This window comes from Hesperophylax consimilis, chromosome 3, assembly GCF_061612785.1.
Source record: "Hesperophylax consimilis isolate HC1 chromosome 3, BYU_Hcon_1.0, whole genome shotgun sequence".
In the NCBI taxonomy this organism is placed as follows: Eukaryota; Metazoa; Arthropoda; class Insecta; order Trichoptera; family Limnephilidae; genus Hesperophylax; species Hesperophylax consimilis.
Window position 1 is genome coordinate 6,395,224 of NC_142838.1, and position 25,907 is coordinate 6,421,130.

The 25,907-nt window shown below is 36.8% G+C and overlaps 1 protein-coding gene across 1 annotated transcript in view; it reads right to left on the reverse strand.

Annotated features, from left to right (window-relative positions):
- The window catches only part of LOC149424867 (zwei Ig domain protein zig-8-like), a 155,772-nt gene that overhangs the window by 20,199 nt on the left and 109,666 nt on the right, over positions 1-25,907 (reverse strand). The window contains exon 3 of the mRNA XM_089650836.1: positions 3,533-3,720. Coding sequence (XP_089506962.1) covers positions 3,533-3,720 — 188 coding nt within the window. The remainder of the gene's footprint in view (positions 1-3,532; positions 3,721-25,907) is intronic.

Below are 25,907 nucleotides of genomic sequence, written 5' to 3' on the forward strand. Positions count from 1 at the left end.
TTTTCATTTATTAGTTTTTATAAGATTTGATCAAATTCTTCCCAAAAAATCTAAGAATTTCTTCAAATATTTGGGGCCTTTCGGTCGCGTTGGCATATTAAAGAATTTTGTCCCTTCGTCAAATTAAATTCTCTAAAAATGTTTTCGTTATTTACATAAAACAACGCTCTCCCAATAACGTGGTTTGTTAATATCGAAATTGTGATTTTTTTAAAATTGGAATATGTTCGTAATGAGGCATTACAGTTTTTAATCGAATATTATTTTATTTATCACATAATATTATTATGATGTGTATGACATTATTTATGTATAAAATACAGGGTGCAGCAAAACATACAATGCAGTTTTGAAGTTCATACATCCCATGTGCTGGAGTTAGAAACCTGGGTGGAGTCTAATTGTGTCGGGAGGGTCGTGCCATTTTCAGTCGCTATCATGGTTTTGTCCGGATAACACTGGGGCTTTGCCGTCCGAACGTTTCTTTAAAATAACCGTTCTTACGTCACCACCCAGCAGGCCTTCCGGCTGCAATTTCTTTTTCAACATCTTCCTAGAAGAAGAATGTTTTTAAACATCAACATCAACCTTGGAAGAACTCAAGGATCGGATTGTACTATACCTTTCATCAATGTATCGCTGCTGGAGGTTATCAAGGTCATGATGTACCGAATAAACTAAAATAAACCCCATTTCTATAAGTTGCGCATTTTCTTAAAAGCTTTTCAAAACTTCGCTGTCTCTTTTGTTGCTCCTGTATTATACAATTTTACCGCTTGGAACCAATGCAATAATTAAAAATATTTCTTGTATTTTAAGCTAAACATAAAACTTATCTATTTTTAAAGCCAATTATAAAACTTTAATTTTTTATTTTAAATAACTTAATGTGTGACAACTATTGATAATTTGTCATTTAATATTTTGAATTGGAATATACAGCTCAAGTTAAAAAAATAAATAAATTGTGCTGTGCCCTTTCTATATTGTCCTGCATTTAAAACCAAACAATTGTTTAGTCTTATACGTTTCTTAATTTGCGTGTTAATTTAAATGTTAGTATTTCGTCAACATCCAAGTCCCTGATTTGAGTGACTGCTGTTAATTTTACATTTTTAAGGAGTATTCATAAATGATAATAACTTTGGATTTTACAAAAACGACTGACCTGACACTTTTGACTATTAAAAAATAAAGTGTCAATCATACATCAACCATAAAATCTGTATGAATGTATTTCTAAGATATAACAATCATCCGTACCACGTATCGTTTTGTATATTTTAAAGTCGTCAGCAAAGAAAAGATCGAGAATTATTAAGGTGTTGGGCATTTTAGTGAGATGAAAATAAACGTTCGAGGAAGGAGGACGAGAAGGAATATGGCTATTCAGTTATGGTTACCAAACACTGCAGTGCACTGGTGAGATGCTTTGTGAACGAGAGTGGTATTCGGTTAGTTAATGGCGGCAGCTTTAGCGCGAGTCATTCCTACGACACGTGACTACTCTTTAAACTCCTAACCCCTGGGGGGATCCAAGTCAAAGATCACACGGCTTCACCACGGAGACGTAGATGGTCACATGGCTTTATCTCCCGTCAGTAAGAATATAAATGTTAGAAGTTTTAGAATCTCGGTCCAAGCCACGTAAAACATAAAAAGCGTGTAATGAACCACGTACAAAATGAGTAAAGTTTACACAATTCAGACTTTTCTGTAATACAAAAGTAGCAAGATTGGTTTCCCTTTGCAATTGACTGTTGTTACAATGTAGTGTCGCGAGACTATAATATAAATTATGAAAAGTGAATAAATGTAAAGCAAAAAGTTTGAAATAATTGCAGAAGTAGGAACTATTATTTCAAATCTGGCAACTGCACATAGGTAATTATTATTCTAAATCTGAAAAGAGTGTTATTGTCAGGATGACATTGATATTTTGTTTACCTCTCCAATGAGGTGTGACGAAATGTACCTATAGTTTTATTCAGCAAAATCCTTTTTGGTTTTGTCATAGCAGGTTCCGATAGTACGTTCTCTAGTCAGTCCTTATGATTTGACTGCCCCGCAAACGAAGGTCGTTTAGCCACTTTGTATAAAATTACACATTCCAGCTTATCAAGGCGAAGCTTAGTGCTAAATCAGTATTTTGATAAATCTTCATAACGAATTGGTGTTAATTATGATTACCAAAAAATATAATTTAGATAAATTGAAGGTTTTCCTATCGTTTTGCTTGAGTAGAATATAAATAATATAATAAATTACTCAATAAAAAAATAAATATAAACTACTAATTTTTTTTTTCAATAGTAATGTATGAACGCGTAAAGGTAACAACTTTTAAAAAATACAATATTATAGCTAAGTTTATCTGTGACAGTTTCACTTGATTAACTTTTTTGCTTTCTTGTAAAATTATTTATAAAATAAATAAAAACAGTTTTATGCTTGAAATCGATCGTTTCTACACTCTGTTTGTCAAGCGATTTTAATGCCTATTACCTACAGTATAAGGTATAGGTACCAAGAATATACACATTTTTGGCTTGTAGCTTCATCTTAAACGATTCGCGTGCATTTCAGTTCTATAGGCATTTTGTCATTTTTGAGTGTTATGGGCGTTTTATTAGATGCTATTTTCATATAAAACTTATATAGGGACCCATTTGAAAAATCTTTGTTTTACATAAAAACGATCATTATTTTATTACAGATAGTTGTTGCCAATAGAAAAGTGATAATATTTTGGACTAAAATACTTAATCAGCAGAAATGCTAATAAAATGCCTTGAGCATAGCCATTGATCACATGAAAGCAATATTTCACCCAATACAAAAATGAGGAAACAAAAAACATTTGATACACAATATTGAAAGATGTAGAATTATAGAAATAAAATTATAACGTTATAGAATAAGCATGTATACGTAATACACAACAAAATATAATACAATTCACGACATCATTATATACAACCGTACTTCTTAACATCTCATCTATTTTTCTCTTTTGTTTATCGCCTTTATTGCTGTATTTTATTTATTTCATCTTAGTTTGACTTCAATTTATATAAATGGATTATTTCGTATCATATTTTCGTTTAATTTTAATAAATCTTAAAATGGGGGCCTCAGTACGGGCAAAGCACCCAGTGAGGCCCACATTGTCATAAAATGTTTCATAATATATAATATTAATGTATTAATAAATAAATCTGTCTTTACAGTTATATTTAAACGTCTCGTAGAACAATGATAAAACACAGATGTCAAATAATGTCCGCCATCTTAAGCTATGCGAAATTTGGTGCCAAAATAGAACACGTTCTGTTTTACTCCCGTATCATATTATCAACCCATATGGAAACTGGACAAAAAGGAACGTGCGTTTATTAGACATTAAATATTTTTTTAATGAAAATTTTATTAATTTTCGTTTAAATCGGTTCTTTCGACTTTTTATTTCGTTCTTTCTATGAGTTTCGCGATAGCACATTAGAACAAGAGTGATTATGTATTAAATTCTCACCGTTTTATTTCCTAGGTTCTTCACCTTACATGTGAGGTAGGCAGATTTGCCGACCAGTGCTGTAACGTTCCTTGGGGCCACCGCGTCAAAGTAGGGCTGCCCCCTGCTGGCCGCCCCGGGGCCGGGCAGCGCGTTCTGGCTGCCCGCACCGCCACTGGCCGGGCCCGCACCTGCTCTGCCAAGGATATCTGGGAAAGAAAAATAAGGTTAAAAACTGAATTACGATAATGAAACTGGTAGGAGATTTGACTCCGATAAATGTGCCGGGGTATAAGGAGAGGATGGCTCTCTAATAGAATACTTCTAAAAAATTATAAAAGACATATTGGAGATCATATTTCATAGAAGAACATCTATGAAATTGACTCCAATATTACCAAAAGCTGAACACAAATAAAATAAATCATTTTATACATTACTACTGTTACGTAATACAGTCTCCCTATTGTTAAATAGGGCATGGTTGCCCCAACTTCCCCTCACCGCGTGTGTCGAACACGCCGCCAGATGGTCAAAATACGTGACCGGCACAGACCACACGCAGCGCCGCGGCCACAAGCTAATCGCCTCGCCGCGCTCCGACAGTCTAGCTCCGACCTCGGCCTTGACCGCATGGTCGCTCGCGGAAACGATCTACCCGCCAATGATTTGCATAAATTACGCAATAACGAACGCGATCTCGTAACAGTTTCCAAACTAGAGGCATTTCGCTAATCGACTCACAATCATGTTTACTATTACGGCTCGAGCTAACTCAATGGAGTCCCGTTCCCGTGTAAAACCCCGAGTGCATATCTCTGCCTCAACTGTCCCGCCGCCTGTGAGCGCGGGAACGTCTGGCTCAACATGATGCCCCATACCACTCCTCAAGACGAATCGTAAGCTTTCAACCTATCCCCTTTTCTTGTGTTCAATTCTCGTAAATTCATGTAGAATCCACGCTTGATCCGGTCGTCATAAATTAGTAGAGAGAGTTAGTAGGGAGATCTATGTCAACCTGTATTTCTCGAGACATTTAATATACCTTGTGCCTTTTAACCATATGTTAGCACTGGCGCAACGTGGGTTTTTTTTGGTAATTAATCGTCCATCGGGAGGTCAAATTGGAAATAATCTTGTACTCCTTCACTCTGTTTTCATGCCTTGTTTTGTATTAACCTTTGAATAACAATGTTTTCTTCCAATAAATCATAGCTGTTCTACAAACCATAGCGTCAAATCTAAAACAACTGTGTCACATTAAAGCCATTCGGTGTTAAATTACAAGTTTTACGAATCGTCACTCGACAAAATTTTAAGTACCGGTGTTCGAAAAACGAACAGGGGTTGGAATAGCCGCCCTTTACAGGGCTATTCCACACAGATAAAGTATAAATTAATTATATAGCTTGTGACAGGCGATGCGAGAACACAATGCATAACGTTAATTCACAATCAACTTACCGGGAGGAGACGGTGAAATCTGCATAGTGAGCATCATCTGTCAGCACTGGAACGTTTAGCGTGGTTGGTAGCACTCGTTATTTTAGATTAAATTGCGATAAAAAATACGTAAGATAATTATTTCGATAAGGAACCGGCAATGTTGTTATGACGGGACGAACGGTTTTTGTGCGACTGGTCGGCCCACGGCCTCCGTGATTCCAGCTGACATGTGCGAAATTAAACTATACAGTTTAATTTCTGACGATACGATTGGTTATCACACAGCCTGTCAAAAGCGATCGGGGTTACGGAACATTCCGCCCACCAAAATACAACAACGTGTATTTTAAAGAAAATTTAGAAAACGAAACGGGCAATGCTGTGGAACGTTGCGTGAACGAAGAAATAGTGAAAAAGAGAAGAAAAAGAAAAGAAAAAATATATATATTAATAATAATAATGAAAATGATAAGAAAGAATGCGCCGCGGAAGCGAAGATGATTAGTCACATTGACTAGGCAATGGACATAATTTGGTTAATGGTCTCGTGAGAAGAGAACCATTCGATGTACGAACCGTAGCGATACGAACAACGCCGTCGGGGCCTGGGTGACAATGTTCTCGATGTAGAGCGTCTATCACAAGAGAAGTAAGCTTAGATTCGCGAGGAAGTAGGGCAGGATGTTTATACTCGAATTCGAGCCCGGATCGAGATAACCTGCCACCCACCCTGAGCACACCGTGGTCGTCAATGAAGGGATTAAGCTTCCGCATTTGTTTCGACATAAGGTTGCCCTCTTTCAAGCGCGTGATATCATCATTAAAATGTACATGTTGAGTGCGTTTAACTACTGTCAAAAGTGAAGTGTGAATCTCGGCACGGTTTAATGGAAGATACAAACGACGAGATTCTTTATTCTGTAGGTTGTAGATGAATCTAAGACAGTAACCGAGAATGCGTTGGATCTTCCGAATCGAAGAAAATTTAACTAGTAATAGGTCCACCAGATTTTCGTCCTGTTGGACAAATAAAGATCGAACTCGTTCCTCAGAGTGAAGTTCAATTTCGTCGAAATTGCCATCGAACGACGGCCAAGAATCGGATGACTGGATCAGCCACGAAGGCCCCGCCCACCATAACGTGTGATCGATCAGATCGGCTGAGGATTGACCACAATAAGCGACATCCGCTGGATTATCTCCAGATGACACGTGATGCCAGGAAGTCCCTTCGAGGGCATCTTGAATGTAACTGACACGGTTAGCCACGAAAGTCTTCCAGCGACACGAAAGAGAACGTAACCAGGCGAGCACGATGGTTGAATCCGACCACGCAAAGGTATTGGAGATCGGAAGCAATGGTACGTATAAATCTTTGACGAATTTTAATAGATCTGCTAGAAGAACTGCCGCACACAGTTCAAGGCGAGGCAATGAAATCTTTTTTGTGGGGGCGACTCGAGACTTGGCGCAAACCAAATATATTTGGACTTTATCGTCAACATCCATGATTCGCAAGTAATTGAGGCAGTATTCCGGAGGCAGATTGGCGAGGAATTCTGGTTTGTTACTAGCCCACTTCCGCAATTCGAATTGACCTCGTTTGAACAGCTCGATAACTTCGGTTTTCGTTTGTTGAGCTTGTTCCAAGCTGTTACAACCGGTGATGATGTCATCTATGTAAATATCCGAAGTTAGCACACGACGCGCTAGCGGTAAATCATAACCTTCATATTTGGTCAACTGTTTGACAGTACGACAGGCTAAAAATGGGGCGGAGGAGACACCATAGGTTACAGTGTTTAGTTGGTACTCTTGGATGGGTTCCGACGAATGAAAACGCCAAAATATTCTTTGGAAAGCACGATCTGGTTCTTGAACCAATATTTGGCGATACATTTGTCGTACATCAGCCGTAAACACTACCGATAGTATACGGAATTTTAGCAAAAGCTCCAGCAGGTTCTTTTGAAGCTTTGGACCGATAAGCAAGGTATCATTTAACGAGGATCCGTTCACATCCGTCGCTGAGGCGTCAAAAACCATTCTTAGGTAAGTGCTAGCGCTGCCTGGACGAAGAATGTAATGATGAGGTGTGTGACACTTTCCCTTGTGCAAATCTTTTCCAGGAACACGAGTCATGTGACCACTGTGTAAATAATCAGTCATGAAAGCAGAATGTTGTTCACGTAAGGTTGGATTTGCTATGAGTTTGCGCTCGAGTGAATGGAATCTGCGTAAAGCGATCTCACGCGACCCTGGGAAAGAGATATCCCTTCCCCTTTCTCGGAAAGGCAAGGATACGATGTATCTTCCCGAAGATCCGTCCCGTGAGTGGTCAGTGCAGTACATTTGTTCAAAAAGTTGTTCCTCAGGAGTAAGGTGTGAAGATTGGGGAGTGGTGTCTAACTCCCACAGTTGCTGGACCTCTTCGTGAAGCCGGTCCTCGTTAGTAACGATGAAAGATTTCGTTTCGTGAGCAGTGTTCGAACCAACTGAACCTAGAAGAAGCCAACCAAATGCAGAATTGAAAGCTGATGGCTGACGTGGACCACCATTCACATTACCAGGTCTCAGAAGAGAAGAGAAAACCTCAGCACCCAGAAGAAGATCAATCGGTCCCGGTTTGTGACAGTCAGGATCGGCAAGAGGCAAGTTTCTCAACTGATGCCACGATGACTTATCTAGACGAACAGTTGGCATGTTGCCGCAGATACTAGGCAGCGTAAGTGCCTTGATGTTGAAGAGAACCCGTCCCTTAACACCGATCTCTAATTGAATGACTCCCGACGTGGTTGCGGAAGATTGGCCTAAGCCGCTAACTCTCTGAGAACTGGCTTGACGAGGGATGCCTACGAGCTCCGCAGCACGATCGGTGATGAAGTGAGCTTGACTGCCCGAATCGATCAATGCGCGAAAGGTTTGGAAACGGCCGGATGAATCGCGAATGCCAACATTGGCGGTTGACAATAGTACTATGGACTTGTCTCCTAAGTTGGTGAGGACCTGAATTTTAGAGTCGGAAGACGTCTCCTGGTCCGTAGACGTCGTGGAGTGTTGATGCTGATCTTCCAAAGAAGCGTTTTCGTCTCGATGAAGCAAAGTATGATGTTTTTGCTGACATTTTTGACATGCAAACAAAGATTTACAATCTTTAAGATAATGAGAAGAATGAAGACAATTGAAACACCAACGGTGTGATTGAACAAACTGTACGCGATCCTGAACTGACTTGAGTGCAAATACCTTGCACTTGGAAATGGAGTGGTCTTCCCCGCAACAGGAGCATTTCAGATAAGTGGTGGAGTTCGAGGACCTATTTGTTTTAGGCTGTCCTTTCTTAAGATCGCAAAGAAGCGCTGAAGTGAGTTTTTTGGCAGCCTGATTAAAGTTCCGTGCAAGAGGTTTGTCAATAGTACTGCTATCGCGAGTTGAAAAATGTAAGTCTCGTACAAGAGCTTCGCATTTGTTATAAAGAAACTCTTTGAGTTTCAAATATGAAGGCAGCTTGGTAGGAGACTGAAGTTGTTCGAATGCGCATCTTGTAGGTGAATCTAATTTCGATAGAATTAAATAACAAAGCACGAAGTCCCAATTATCTGTTGGGAGATCCAATTCTTTTAAAATTGTTAAATCCTCATTAAATACATCGAACACGCGACGGAATTCAAAAGGATCGTTGGGCGGAAAATTTAAATTTAGCATTTCCCGCCAACACGTAAATGCGAGTTCACGCGCGTTACGATAGCGCGCGATTAATCTTTGATATGCTTCAACGTAGTGAGCTCCTTGTACTGGAAATGTCCGAATTAACCCTAAAGCTTCTCCAGATAAACATGAGAACAAATACTGCATGCGTTCGATGTTGGATAAAGATTTGTTTTCATGAATCAGAGCGTTAAACATGTCGTAAAATTCGGGCCATTGCTTGACATTTCCAGAAAATATTGGAATGTTTATTTTTGGTAATTTAACGTTTGTGCACGCATTCGCGGTCTTACAATCGAGAGGCTGACTGGTTAACTCCTGGTAAATTTCGACAATTTGATAATACATCTCGTCAAAGGTTTCGCGAATTTTATCCTCATCAATTTCGTTTGTGTCATCTAAAGCTAATATTTCCGCGTGAGACGTTTCAAATTCAAGAACTATCTTTTCCAGAGTAGTATAATGCGCTAACAGTAAGTTGCACTTAGTTGCATCTTGCAAAGCGCTTTTTGCTATTTCATGTGTCTTGAGTAATCTATTATTCGCTAATGTCCGTTTCCGGCGCAATATTTGAATTGCTGGGGCCATGTTGAATAAACACGATTGGAAACGTACCCAAAAACGAAACGAAAATAAATAATAATAATATAATCTATTACAATTATATGCGCGGTAGGTCGTAAATACTCAAGAGCTAGGTACCTACCTAATTACTGTTCGAATTGATTATTATTCAAAATTTAAGAAACATTCCACAGCATTATCCGTTTTGGCATAGATAGATAATAATCTTAAAGTTCCCTGATTTCGGCACCAAAAATGTTCGAAAAACGAACAGGGGTTGGAATAGCCGCCCTTTACAGGGCTATTCCACACAGATAAAGTATAAATTAATTATATAGCTTGTGACAGGCGATGCGAGAACACAATGCATAACGTTAATTCACAATCAACTTACCGGGAGGAGACGGTGAAATCTGCATAGTGAGCATCATCTGTCAGCACTGGAACGTTTAGCGTGGTTGGTAGCACTCGTTATTTTAGATTAAATTGCGATAAAAAATACGTAAGATAATTATTTCGATAAGGAACCGGCAATGTTGTTATGACGGGACGAACGGTTTTTGTGCGACTGGTCGGCCCACGGCCTCCGTGATTCCAGCTGACATGTGCGAAATTAAACTATACAGTTTAATTTCTGACGATACGATTGGTTATCACACAGCCTGTCAAAAGCGATCGGCGTTACGGAACAACCGGTATTCCATCACAAGGTGCACAACCAACATTTACTTCTTTTCGGACATCTCAAACATCACATAGTGATCCAAAACCACAATGGTTTACTTTCCAAGTGCAACTATTAGAGAGAATGAGCCACAATAAAAATACAATTCAACAGTTTCAAATCTTGTTCATGATACAAAATAAATTCCTTGTTAGTGGAGCCATAAGCCAGCATCGTTCTGCAAAATACATAGACAAGGAAAACTAACGCCCTTCTGTCATTTGATAATTCCGCTTTATATGTAATAAAGGTGGGTAGAGTATCCTTTTTGAAAGAAAAGTCTTGAAAGCCGACTTACCCTTTACATATAATTGAGATTCGCGATTGACGTAAACCCGGACTCTCGGCGCTTCTCCGCAATGGCCTGTCGATTGTCCAAGGGAAAGGGAATTTTACGAGTAAATAACCAAACACTGGTTCTGCTTAAATTCAGACAATTTGTCACGAATCACAAACAAACCCTCCAATAATTGTTGAAAAAACAAACAATACTCTCTCGAAATCTGCACTTTGAATTTTTGTTTTTTTTCGGAAGAAATTTTTTTCAAAAATTTTCTTCACTAGGACTTTGAAATTTTTCGGAAATTTTTTTCAAAACGCACAATCTCAGGGACTTTTCCACTAAAATTGCAAGGAAACCCCTGGCCGTTTTGTTTTCACAAATCAAACACTTGGAAATTTTTTTTCAAAAAATTTTCTTCACTCCTCTAGAACTTTGAAATTTTTCGGAAATTTTTTTCAAAACGCACAATCTCAGGGACTTTTCCACTAAAATTGCAAGGAAACCCCTGGCCGTTTTGTTTTCACAAATCAAAGACTTGGAAAATTTTTTCAAAAAATTTTCTTCACTCAATTGGAACTTTGAAAATTTTTCGGAAATTTTTCAAAAACGCACATCTCAGGGACTTTTCCATCAAAAACACAAGGAAACCGCTGGCCATTTTTTTTTTCCATAATTGGAACTTTGAAAATTTTTCGGAAATTTTTCAAAAACGCACATCTCAGGGACTTTTCCATCAAAAACACAAGGAAACCGCTGGCCATTTTTTTTTCCATAATTGGAACTTTGAAAATTTTTCGGAAATTTTTCAAAAACGCACATCTCAGGGACTTTTCCATCAAAAACACAAGGAAACCGCTGGCCATTTTTTTTTTCCATAATTGAAACTTTGAAAATTTTTCGGAAATTTTTCAAAAAACGCACATCTCAGGGACTTTTCCATCAAAAACACAAGGAAACCGCTGGCCATTTTTTTTTCCATAATTGAAACTTTGGAAATTTTTCGGAAATTTTTCAAAAACGCACAATCTCAGGGACTTTTCCTTCAAAAACACAAGGAAACCGCTGGCCATTTTTTTTTTTCCATACTGGGACTTTGAAAAATTTCACAAAATTCTCCACCAACCATCACAAACAAACCCCTGGTATTTTTTTTGAAAAACAACCAGCCACACACTCAGACAATTCTTTTTCTTCTCACAAAGTCTAAATCAACTTCCACAAAATGAATCCTCAAAACAACACCTTAGGCATAATAGCCAACATCTGCTCTCAAAGTACTCAAAGTTTAGAAAAGGAATTAAAAGACAGGAATATTTCTCCTTTCAACAAAACCAAAAACGTCCTGATTAAGTACGCAGCATTTCACAACAGGAAATACATAAAAGGGCTGCAATTTCAACCCGGCAGTATAATTGCTGACACAAACAGACACAATTTACGCAGGAAACATGTCACCTTTAAGGAAAACGACACAGTTCGGAGACGCAACAACACACTCTCACAAGGTGCTTTGTACTTCTCTGCAAAACTGGCTCCTCGCTTTGTTAAAGCAAAAGTGCTGAGAAAAATCTCAGATGTAGTGTATACCCTATCGGACGCCTCTGGTAAACACATCGGTAACTACCACGTGAAAGATATTGTCAAACTAGGAAGCGTGGACACATTGGACATCACCTTCACTAGGTCACACACACATAGCTAACAAACTTTTGGCTCTACCTTTGTCCCACGAGATTTGGCCCTCGTGCAGACAAACAGCATGTCTTATCGCGTTAGTTTCATATAAAAACTCGCATTTCGACCTCTGCAAGGTAACCTTCTCATTTTTTCTAAAAACACAGAAGTGTCAACTGTGGCTTTTAATCATTTCTCACCCATACATGTACTACTATGCTCTTTTGTATAAACCTTTTGTTATTTTTGTTTCTTTGTCACACCTCACCGTGTAATGTATATAAATTGTACTCATATTTTGTACATATTCTTCTCTGGAACTGATCATTCCAGTCAAGAGACTTTTTCCACCTCCAAAACGATTGATGCTCCCGGAGTCATGACCCTGGACATCAGTTGTCAGTCGTCACCATTCTGACACTTACGACACTAAATACATAACTATTTTTTGTCATAACTACCACAAAAGTCACGTTCAACATTGTATGTAAATGTTTTTTTTAACTCTCTCATGTTCTCTGTTATTCACATTGTTTTTCACATTGTTCTTTCACATTTGTTCGTCACATTTGTTCCAATGGGTTCCATCGTACTTATAACAATGACCCTTTGCAACATACACCCAATTGAGGTGAATTTTCTACCCCTGTAACTTGTAATCATAATGCGTGTGTAAATTCCAGTTTGGTATCGTCATTTGATTCATGTTTACAAAGGTGTAACAATAAAAGTTACAATTACCTTTTTTAAAGTTTTTTCAGTTTTGTCTAAAAAATTGAATAGCGCTCAATATTCCCATTTGCTCTAATTTGTTGTTTTTTAAGAATTTGATATTGACACGTCAATTCTGAAAAAGGTTGTTGTAAAGGAGAACAAACGCCGTTTTGTCCTCCTCATCAATAACAATAACACCTTTCGGTCACATTGAGTATGTAAAGTCTTAAGATCTCAACTTTCTGACCCCAATTTGTTATATTATGTACTATATTTTGACTTAAATGACATTAATTTGCCTTGTCAAATACACCGAGCCAGGTCACTTATATTAAGTTATCCTGTGTCTCTAGATGCCACTTGTATCAATTTGTATCATAAAGTTCACAACATTCGTGTTTGTGGCAATTTTGGCAACACCAAGAGTGTTCCCCGTTTTGTGTTTGGTCATTTTAAGTAAGTAAAACCCTAAAAGGTCTTAAATAAACCACTACAAACCTTTTTGTAAGCAAAGAGTTAGTAAAACCAAATAGGTCTCTTCTGCTATACCGTGTGTCTTGTGTAAGACATCTTTAGGCATATGTCTTGTATTATTGCCAACTAAAGCATAAACCCAACCAAAGGTTATGCCATCGTCTTTTTGATAATACCAATAGCCACTACTTGATTGTTTTTGACATTGTGTATGTATCTTTTTTCCGGTATTGAAATGGTACTTTTTTATTATTGAACGTTGATATGTTATTTTCATGATACATGAGAATGTTATAATATCCACCATGAGACGAGGGATCGTTATAAAATCTAACACTATACATGAGAATGTTATAATATCTACCGTGATACGAGAAGTTCGTTATAATTACTTTTTTACTGGCTCACATACACTGTGGCCAAAGAGATAATTTGTTCCATAAATGGTTATAAATATCTATGTTGTACCGTCCTTTCAATACTAGGGTTCTTTCGTAATTCGTTCAATTTCTACATGAGACGTGGAAACGTTATAATATTTACCATGATTCGTGCGAACGATACAATATCTTGTGTTGTTTTCTTTAAATAAGTTGACACTATGTACTTGTTCTACCAGACGTAGATCATTTTACCCTGACTTGTCGCCTTTAATTGGGACCCTTTTGTATTACTCATGACACTGAGGGAAATGTCCTTCACTGTAGTGAGAATTTTTTGTTCTCTTCAAACAAACATGAAGCTGTGCATTCAGCAATTTTTTTACGCTAACTGATACCTGTGGACTTCTTGTCAAGCGGACCCAAGAACCATCCACTATCCATTGACCATGGACTAGCCATCAGCTTCACTGTTGGTTATGAGGTATCGTGTCGTGGGAGTTAATTGAGACAGTGACACAAAACCACCTAACTCGTTGTCTGGGAGACGAATAAGAAAAACTCCCAGGTTTGTGAAGCTTGAGCAAGGGTCTGTCATGTTCTCACAAACTGTAGAAGATTAAAAACGCCCCCTAATCTTTCACCGAATACACGTGAAAGATTAGATTGTTATTACTGTGTATTCTCCTTCACCTTTTCATCAAATTCATGTATATGTGTAAAGAGTTAGGAAATTTGCTGGTTGATATATTTCGTCCTCACATGGAGATCGAATTGAGAATTAGCTCAGTCACTATCAATTTTCGCTGCTCAAACCCTCCATCCTTCACCCTTCCATCAAACTCATGTATATTTGTAAAGAGCTAAGAAATCTGCTGGTTGACCACATTTCGTTCTCTGAAAAAGATCGAACGGAGAATCAGCTCCATCACCAGCAGACCTTCTCGCTCAACGCCATTTTTTCCTCATCCCTCATTATTCTTGAGGTTAATTTCATGAATCTGGAAGGTGTACCCTACGCACATAGCGTATCGTCTGTCTTTAAGACAATCTTTATCCATGAAATCTGCTTCAAAAACTTCCTCTTCACCCCATTCCTAGGTAATCAACACATTTCTTGTAATTTTGAAAGTCGTAAGTTGTTATCGCTCAAGCGCTAACACCGGCCATGGAAAGCCAACTTCTTTCAGAAACTTGGTGTTACTACGGCACAACCACCTACCTGTACCTTGTAAATCAAATAGGTAACCTCACGCCAGTCGTGATAGTTTTTTTGTCTCCCCAATCTCGGGATACTCATGGTATAGTCAGCATAATAGATCTCTCTCTACTCTCTCCTCTCTAACCAACAACGTTTTTTGTCTTTTTGTCTTTTCTCTTGAACACAATTTGTTTCTCTCCAAACGTTTTTTCATCATTGGTCCACCAGGCAGGTAAACTTCAAGAATTTTGACTATAATAATAACCTGTCCCCGGATTAAAAAGAAGACCAGCAGCCCTCCTCATCACCTGCAAGCTGAGCTTCACTTCTTTGCCGCCTTCACTTCCATCACTCACTTCTCTCCAATCTCTGCGTACCAAAAAACACCCGACCGCACCCAAATTAGGTGTGAGTCGTGCGTGCAGTAGCAAATCAAGTTGTCTCATCATTCAAACCACATTCAAAAGAACCAACCTCAGAGCATGCCAGCTCAAGGTTAGTTATGTTCCTGCAATCAACTACCTGCCGTTTGTACAAATCAACCATTTGCCGTTGTGCAACCAACCACTTGCCGTTGTGCAATCAACTATTTGCCGTTGTGCAATCAACCACTTGCCATTGTGCAATCAACTACCTGCCGGTTGTACAAATCAACCACTTGCCATTGTGCAATCAACTACCTACCGTTTGTACAAATCAACTACTTGCCATTTGTACAGATCAACTACTTGCCGTCGTACAATCAACTACGGGCCATTGTACAAATCAACCACTTGCCGATGCGCAAACTCAACATAATAGCCATCACACGCATCAATCATCAATCAACTTACTGGTATTACTCCATGTCTTTACCAACTTCATTTCACCTTGACAACCACTGCCCCACCACATCAGCATAATGGAATTCACGCTGGTACAACATCAGAACCCGAACACTTCCGGCCCTCAGCATCACCATCTCTCAACCACAACCAAGAAGCACAGTTCAATTTCTATGGCCCTAGTGATACTTGAGTGCAATCTCAAATGGGTCAAGTTACAGTGAAAGTGTAACTTAAATAACTTCAGTGAAATTACGTCTACTTGGTACTCAACGAACACTACGCTCTTCAAACTTAGCTTACAGACCAATGAAATTTTAGAGTCAGGTTGTTGTCTTTTCATCACTGCATAACCTTGTATGTTTGTCTTTTCATCACTGCATAACCTTGTATGTTTGTCTTTTCATCACTGCATAACCTTGTATGTTTGTCTTTTCATCACTGCATAACCTTGTATGTTGTCTTTTCATCATTGCATAACCATGTACTCTTTCTTCTTTGTTTTTTTGTAAATCAACTTTTTTTCTCTCTCTACTCACCTCACGACAAGATGAAGAGGATTTTTAGCGCCTAAAGCTTCATTACCACGTCGCCTTTTACTGGCGGAGGGGGAATGTGTTACGTAATACAGTCTCCCTATTGTTAAATAGGGCATGGTTGCCCCAACTTCCCCTCACCGCGTGTGTCGAACACGCCGCCAGATGGTCAAAATACGTGACCGGCACAGACCACACGCAGCGCCGCGGCCACAAGCTAATCGCCTCGCCGCGCTCCGACAGTCTAGCTCCGACCTCGGCCTTGACCGCATGGTCGCTCGCGGAAACGATCTACCCGCCAATGACTTGCATAAATTACGCAATAACGAACGCGATCTCGTAACAGTTTCCAAACTAGAGGCATTTCGCTAATCGACTCACAATCATGTTTACTATTACGGCTCGAGCTAACTCAATGGAGTCCCGTTCCCGTGTAAAACCCCGAGTGCATATCTCTGCCTCAACTGTCCCGCCGCCTGTGAGCGCGGGAACGTCTGGCTCAACATGATGCCCCATACCACTCCTCAAGACGAATCGTAAGCTTTCAACCTATCCCCTTTTCTTGTGTTCAATTCTCGTAAATTCATGTAGAATCCACGCTTGATCCGGTCGTCATAAATTAGTAGAGAGAGTTAGTAGGGAGATCTATGTCAACCTGTATTTCTCGAGACATTTAATATACCTTGTGCCTTACTACCCATGTGTTATTATTATGTGATAAACCTACCCTTTGACCTCCTAACCGATGGACGAGCCTGATGACCAAAGAAGCTGCCCGCCCCTGATAGTACACGAGTCGCCTGCTCTACCATTTTATCTGAGCTTAGCCAATTTAATAACCAGGTTCGATTCCCGGTTTAACCATATGTTAGCACTACATAAGTGTGTTTTTATTAATTTCATAAAAATTATCTGGACCTAGGAAAAAAATGTTTTTCAAGAACGTTTAGTTCTCCTATTCTGATCACGTAAGATATTCTTAATTTAACAAACTTCAACATTTGATATTTTTGCTAAAACTGGTTTTTTGACAGTGGTTGAAATGCTTAATGGGATGAAAATTAGAAATTTTACTAGAGGGAGACCTTTTCACCTCTCCAGCAGAACTCTCTCTCAACCCATCGCCTCGCACCGCAGTGGGAGGGATGGATTCATATGTCCGTCACTGTTGGACACATTGACCCCCATATTCGTACCCACGCCTCTAATAATAAATTACTGTTTTTAAGTGTGTTGTAGTTAAGCGCAATTGAAGTGAAATGACACTAAACTGCGCTATATAAATGCACTGTTTTTAATATTATTATTATGTACCTTTTACCTTCCCAGAACTTCTTCTCCTTCCTTTCCCTAAAAAGATCCTCCGCATCTCTAAAGATGAAATAGGCTCTTAGTGATTTTTTCCTCAAGGCCTTCTGTGTGAAGCTAATGTAAAAGATAATAATAATCGGTTCGGTTTTGAGTTGCGGATTATTCTGCCTGAGCCACTTTTACCTTTCGCATAATATTTTCTGAGGCAACTGATTACGTACCCGAATAATGTCCCGTCTCATAAACAACTAATTATAATCCTAAACTCGCTTCCAAAATTTGAACACATTTGATAATCATCATTTGAGAACGTTAATTTTTCGAAGAAAATTACTTCTGATAGCTCATCACTTTGTGATGGCATTATTTTTTTTAAACACAAATAACTTTGTTTACATCACTTTATTATGTACAACCTCTACATATTTCATGAACGAAGTTCACCTCATCAGGAGTAAATATACACTGAAGTAACAAATTAAAAAAAGATTACAATTGGAAAGAAGAAGTTGAAGGAGGGGAGAGGGGTAAGAGTGGGCGGAGTTTATCAGAATTAGGAATTACAATATCGTTAGCTATATACTATATACCTGATGAGGTGAGTTTTGTTCATGAAACATGTCCATAATAAAGTGATTTAAACAAATTTATTTATGTTTTAATTTAATAAACAAAAAAAAAATGAGAACGGTCGCTTTATAATAACTTTTTCAAATAATTTGAAATGGGGGGTGTCTTATTCTGTTCGTTTTTTTTCTTTCTGTATTTGTTAATGTATTCATTTTTTATATTTTATCGTGTTTTTACGATGAAAATTTAAAATTTCTGATATTTTCTGGTAATAAAAAACTTTACTCCAAGATATTTATCGTTGAATTGCCCCAGTGTTTTTTTTACATTTTTGGAGTTGTTATAATTGATATATGTCTGAGTTTTCTATTATTTTTAAATTGTGTCGTTTTATTTCGGATATTATCTTTGTAAATTTGTAATGTTGCACGATAAAAGTATATCTATTCAGTTTTCTGACTTTAAATTCTTTAAACGGAAGTTCTGATGAATATGTGGGTACATTGTTTATATAGAATTGCTTTAATATTAATTTCGATGCTATGTAAAGCGATTGTGCGTGTTCTTTGTAAGTTCCGTCCCATCCTATAATTGCATATTGGATTATTATTGACAAAATGTTAATTATATCCTTGGCAGTAGGATTAAGAAAGGGGCGCTTAAATGGTTTGGGCATCTAAAGCAAATGAGCAAAGAATGGAGTGTAAGGAGAATATATTACACAAATGTGAATGGTAGCAGAAGTCGGGAACGACCGAGAAAGACATGGCAAGATCAAGTGAATCAGATACTTGAGTCGGGCCATGTCAAGAATCAGATTAATAGAAGAGTATTTATCAGACGATGTATGAATGTGAATGAGGCAAGACGTGTGTGCCAAGACCGAGTTATTTGGCGGTCATCCTCTCTGCCTCTACCCCACGGGGAAACGGCGTGATGGTTAGTTAGTTATTTAAATTTAGGATATGTCTTAGATATCTGTAGGCATATATATGTTTTCCCACTATAACTATGAGTACCTATGTTTATGTGTAGACCATTTTAGGCATTGGACTAGTGTAATTTAACCTTAAATTAAATACTTTTTATGTCCATCAAAACCATATTTTCCGTGCTGCTAAATTATATTATTCCCTTTCCAATTAAATAAAAAACACTATGGGGATAAATAATTAAAAAACGAAATCAAAATATGGCTTACTTACCATGAAGATGGGAAAATCATTAAAATTAGGAAGTCACATCTACAAAACTTACTGTCAACAAAAATTAAGATTTTAAATTAATTTTTATTTTTGATTTTGTGGAAATACATGAAGTTGAGGAAATCATTATGTAACATATACAGCAACCTCCTCAAAACAGGAAGACCTAGAGAAGAGAACTGTAAATAATCTACGTTTCTTTGTATTTTTTAAATAATTATTAATTTTACAAAAACTTCTATAAAATAAAATACTAATAATTTTATTTCAGTTTTGCTTTCTATCACCACACACAAGATATTGCAGTTATCCTGTTGTGTATTTGTCCTAGAATAATTATAATTTTAATTTCTTATTTGTTTACGCCAAATGGTATATAATAAGTTTTTATTTTAAATTTTGTGTGTTTAATTTTATTACAAACCACTTTTTAGTTCATTGATATCTGTGCTGGCAAGGTTATTTAATGCCATCCATTTATTAGCTTTTAGTAGTACCATGTGTTTTCCTTTGCTCAAAAAGACATTATAATATCACTCGGGACCTCCTGTGTAATTTTCTTCGTAGAACAACGTCATAAAAATGATCAATAAATTGTACAAAAGCCATGAAAATATACAAAAAAATAGTTCCCAAACCATTGGGAACAACAATGAGTCATTTTTACTGGTAGAAGAGCCATCAATAGAAAGATTTATGGCAATATACCGACTCCGCTGGGCAAGGCACATCCCATGGATGAAAGATTACTACTGACCATTGTGACCATTGAAGTGTCTTTATGCCGTTGCTAGACACGTGAGAGTTTGAAGACTTTAGTTAAGATCTGAAAAGGGAACTAGAGGGAGACAATAGGAGACCAACATATTATAGAGATAGGCTTCCTAGATGAAGTGAGGGCTCAGCACCGATAACAATGCAAATGATATCACCAGAATATATCTTAATTCTTAGATGTCATGTGTCCAAAACATGGATTAGGAATAAAATATATCATTTATTCCTTTATCACAATTCAAAGAAAGAAAATAAGAATTTCAAGTTGAACAAGATAAGTTTCTAGGAAGTGATTTCTTCGGGAAGTAGGTTAATATTTTACATTCGCGTGAATGTTTCTACGGGACTTACAGTTTACTTTATTCATTCCGAGTTCTAAAGAATTCCACAAAGAAATATTATGTGTTAGCAAGACCGAAAACTGTGGTGAACAAATTTTTTTAAGATTCTTTGTAATAATATATGGAATATAAGTCTACAGAAGTTCAAGAAGCATTATATCTTTTGAATAGCGTTCTTTTGGGGGTTGTAGTAAAATGTATGAATTAATCTTGAAACATTTTGAAGAGTTTTGTTTCTGCTGCCACGAAAAAATGAAATTTTGGGGATTCAGGCACAATTATGGAATTGGAAAGGTGCTGATTAACAATGTTTTTCCACGACTGGAAGATAAAAGTTTTGGCCCTTCATGTAGTGACATTTAACATCATAAATGTAATGTCTATTGGGTAATGAAAATTATCAGTTAGTATTTTTTATGGTAATCATGTAATAAATAATAATCTGACGGCCGGCATAGTCCAGTGGTAACGCATTGGACTGCCATTCCGAAGGTCGCGGGTTCGAACCCGGCGTGCGCAAATAAATTTTATTTGATTAATTTGTGTTATTTCACAATTAATTAATTAAAATAATATATAGTATATTTGCGGCACGTTCCAGAGTGGAAGATACTACCAGTATCGCCCTGGTGTAAGACCACCATTCAGAATTGAAACGTTGCTCCAAATGGCTTTAGCCGTGTTTAGTGACTAGATCTGAATAGCCAGGTACTTCCCCACCTTCCTCTTTCCCTTCCCCGCTTACCTTCAGCCTCACAACATCCCCCAATTGGGGATGACATAGTCTCACTGGCTCCAGACGGGAGCAGTTGGGACTCTTGTGAGGTATTCAATATAAAAAAAAAAAAAAAAATAAGGAGATTAGAAGGGTCCCACAACTTTCTTAACGATAGTATCAGAAAATAGATCATTTACCTTCTTCGTCATACATGTCAAGGTTATTTTTTTTTTAGTAAGAAGAAGCTACATTTTATTTTATGAACAACTCTAGACCCTCTAGTATTCCTGCACACATACTTACACTCAATACACGTATACAGATTCGCAGTATTACTGAACGTATTAATAAACATTTACTCTGCTTTAAACTATCAGTATTACAATACGGAATTGTTATCCGGGGGATTCTTACAAATAATCATTATTACCACTTGAAACAATACAAATAACGCTTATAAAAAAGGAAGGGGAGGAAGATCAGGAAATGAAAAGGGTGGGTCAGTGTGACCAGGAGTGACGGACGTTTGAATTCATCCCTCCCACACCGACGAAAGGCAGCGGGTCGAGAAAGTCCTAATGGAGCGATAAACAGATATCTCTCAGTCACTCTATCCAAATCCGGCCCGCCACACAGTAAGTGGGCAGACGCGTCCGCCGCTAAGATCTAGATTATCCTCACCCGAAGAATCCTGACACACCTGCTAAGTCACCAAACGTAGCCAGTCGGCGTGACTTATGGCAGAGGTATTAGTTTTCCAATGAATTGTTCCAGGGGCGGTACTGGCCATACAAGCCTACCAAATTGTAAATAACTGCTATATTTACACACATAATTCCAAAATTTTTACCAGAAAATAATTGCTATATAGATAGTATCTTGGTTAAATATATCCTTGTTTATGTGCGATATTTATTGACTTTTTTACATTTTTATGGTTGAATTAATTACTAAAAAATTGACCGAATCGGTTTTTATTTCAGTTATAATGTTTCATTTGAGAGTTTTTAATATTGTCTTCAATGATTAAATATTACAAATTTTTTTCGATAAGTTAAATATATATAAAAATAGTACCTAAAATAGTTCCAATCAGTAATAAATATTTGATATATCTTTTGATTTCAAATATAGTTTGTTTAGTTAAGAATTTTGGCCATCATCTAAAATTAAGTTTAGCATGAAAAAGGCAGCGCACAAAAAGCACTTAAAAAACGTTCATTATTTTTTTTAGATCGAAATGACCCATCTTGTATATTTTTCATCAGTGCTTAGGTATGTACTTTTAGAGTCCCGCTTGGATACTGCTGATGATATCTATATAAAACCTTCTCCTAATTCCAAATTGGGAGAGCAATAAAAATTTTATGATTTTTTTTGTTTGTTTTGCGGTTTTGCAATCAACCGTTATCACATTTACATGCATTTAAAAATAAGCCGATAATCGAAAACAAATTCCTGTTCGTTTTAAATGGCGCTTTTTTTCAGTGAAAGAAATTTTATGTATATTCGGTACAGTATAAATACTTTTATGTATATTCGGTACAGTATAAATACTTGTTTGTATATTCGGTACAGTATAAATACTTTATGTATATTCGGTACAGTATAAATCATTTTATGTATATGCGATTATAAACGATTTTGAAACTACGTGAAACTTTAGTAAACTTCCAATATAAGAATTTATTTTATTTTAATATTACATTTAGTTAAAATAATGCCCATCTCACTAAGTGTGTAACACCTGTGTTGAGATGGCAATTTACAGAGTGGTTGTTAACTAGGTTTTAGTTCACACAATATTGTGAAAATGCCAGATAATATATAATCAGCTTTTTATTTTATTTTTAAATTATACAATTCAAGAATGAATGTAAAACGTGAAGACGAAACGAGAATAATTTTAAGTAATTACTTAATAAAATTTCATATATTTATAATAAGCATTTACTTTGTGGCTCGTCATAATTTACAATAAAATTTTATAATTTTTTTTAGACAACTTTAATTTTAATTACACTCTATCGGTTTCGGAAGAACCCTTCCATCGTTAAGAGAATATTAAAATTGTTTTAATATTCTCCTAACGAAAGAAGGGTGCTTTCCAAACCAGTAGAGTGTAATTAAAATTAAAGTGGTCGAAAACAAATTTATATATTTTTATTGTAAATAAAATTTCAGTTTGACCAAAAGGCATAGTATACATATATGTATACACAGTAGACACAATTTTTACTACTACCACAACTTCTACTTAGTAACCTACTTGTGTACCTATTGGGTATCTATTTGGATACCTTGATGGACAACTACATAAGTACCAACATACCTGGGTACCTACATGGTTACTTACCTTCTTGGGTATCTACTTGGGTACCCTCTTGGATAAATACTGGGTAACAACTTGGGTATCTACTCGGGTACCAACATACCTCGATTCCTACATGGGTACCTACTTGTATACCTAATAGGTACCTACATGGGTATCTACTTGAGTACCCACTTGGATACATACTGGTTACCTACTTGGGTATCTACATGGGTACCAACTTGGGTAATTACTTGGGTATCTACTTGGGTAAATGCTTGGAAATCTACTTGGATACATGTGAATTTTACCCTTTTTGTAATAAAATGAATATTTGCTTATTTTTTCTAATCCCTTTTAAAATTCTGTAATTTTGAGGTTATGGCTACAATAAAGCATCATTTTTTTATCTTTGTAAATTAAATACCAAGAAGTTTTCTGAACATTTATGATCCACGTGAGTCCCATAATCGGTACGCAGTGGGGTTTTAATATCCTCTAAACATGTGAAATTATGAAATGAATAGTAAATAAGCTAGAAAGAGAAGGATTATAGAGGTAAATATGTTTTTCTTTTTTTTAAAAGAATTTCAAATTTGAAAATAAAACGTCGAACCGTCTGCGAAATCGGATAGTAATTACCATTGAATCTATAAAAAAAATGTTTTGTATTTTTTCGTCCTCTCAGATTCAATTATCTTAAATCACTTTAACGTCAGTTTTCGACATCTCAGCTAACTTCTTAATGAAGACGGCGAACTTCGGCGGTTGCGCAAATTGAAAATTACGCAATTAAAAATAGCGCCTACGTAGTGGATGCAGATTTTCAGATGCAGTGGCTCTCCGGGTAATTTAATTAACACCTCGGCGTAATAATTGGATGTAGGCGAGAACGGGGCCATTGCAGCGGCCGATGGAGTGAACTGGCAGACGGTGCTGGTCTGAAATGGCGTTACGCCATTAGCCTGGCGTAGCGTGGCCCGGACTGGTCGCTTGGCCTAACGGGACCCTAATACGTTGAATTGACCACATTAACAGAAATTTAAAAAAAAGTTTTTATTCCTACAAAGAGAGTTGAAGAAATAATTATTTTAAAAAGTCGCCATGTATGCTCTTATAATCATTAAAAAATATATATTATTTTACGTGCTATAGGAATGAAATGATTCACGGAGTTTCTTTAAATACAACTTAACTCAAATGTCAAGAGATTTTTGCTCTATTTTAAATAAGTCGTATTTTATAAAATATTTTCACAAGAGTCGATTACGCATATTAATTACAATTAGCTGCCTTAGTTCTTGTATGTTCAATAGACCACTTAGCAAATTTTACAGGAGACGTTTTTTTTTGTTTTTACCTGCAAATTCTAAAAATTTCTCTATTTTGGTCATTTTTTTTATACATATGTGTAACATGAAATGTTTAAAGATCATATTTCGAAGATTGAAGCTATAATATACCCATATTATGACTTTAAAGGTGGACGTTGAAAATGGCTTGTAAATGATGAATGATTATTTTGGATATTATATAGTCTTGAGATTGAACAATTCGGCTTCCATAAATTTGAAATTTTTTGTTCAATTATCCAATAAGTGGTTAATTGTATATACAGAGTGATTTTTAGATTTCAACACTTTACTTTTATCGTAGGTAGTAATTGACTTAAAGTATTACTTAAAAATATACAAACAGCGCCCTTGAGGTGATTTTTCACAAAAACTGCTCTATATAAAGTTTGAAAACAACGTACAAGTACAAAGGTACCTACCGCTAATATACTACTATTGGTTGTCGGTGCATGCGTGATGTGAAATATTCTTACATCGTACGTATTACGGCCTCCGTGGTCTAAGAGTACTCTTGACTAGAGATCCGGAGGTCGCGGGTTCAAACCCCGGCGTGCGTAAGTAAATTTTATTTGATTCATTTATGTTATTTCACAAATTATTAATTTATGTTATTTCACAAATTATTCATTTAAAATAACATATAGTTTATTTGCGGCATGTTCCAGAGTGGAAGATATGGTGTAAAGACCACCATCAGAATTGAAATGGCTTAAGCCATGTTTGGTGACCAGATCTGTATAGGTAGTCAATTACCTTTTCTCTTCTCCTTCCTCTCTTTCTCCTCTCCATCTCCTTCCTCTCCACACTACCTTCAGCCTCACAATATACTAATATACCCCAATTGGGGATTCCATAGTCTCACTGGCTCCAGATGGTTGGGAGCAGTTGAGACTGTGTGCGGTATTCCATCGAAAAAAATCCCGAGTGACGATTAAAATTATTCAAGTTCTATTTTCAGTTGAAAATTGGAACTGATTAGTATTTAATTTAAGAATTCTTTATTTGAAATGTTTGTTAGTTTGTTTTTTATTGTTTCGTTACCTACATTAGACAAATGTAATTTTTAAAGTTTAGTTACTTTAGACAAAAAAAATACTTTCGAAAGGTCTTATTTGCTGTGAGTTTATTATTTGTGTTGATTATAGTGAGTAAAATATTATTTTTTAAATACTTTCAGCTCTTAAAATCCTATGGTTCTGGGCTAGTATAACAATACATGTATTATTGTTCGTCGTGTGCCTAGTTGGTTTTATTGCAGTTCCTACATAAGAATTTATTTA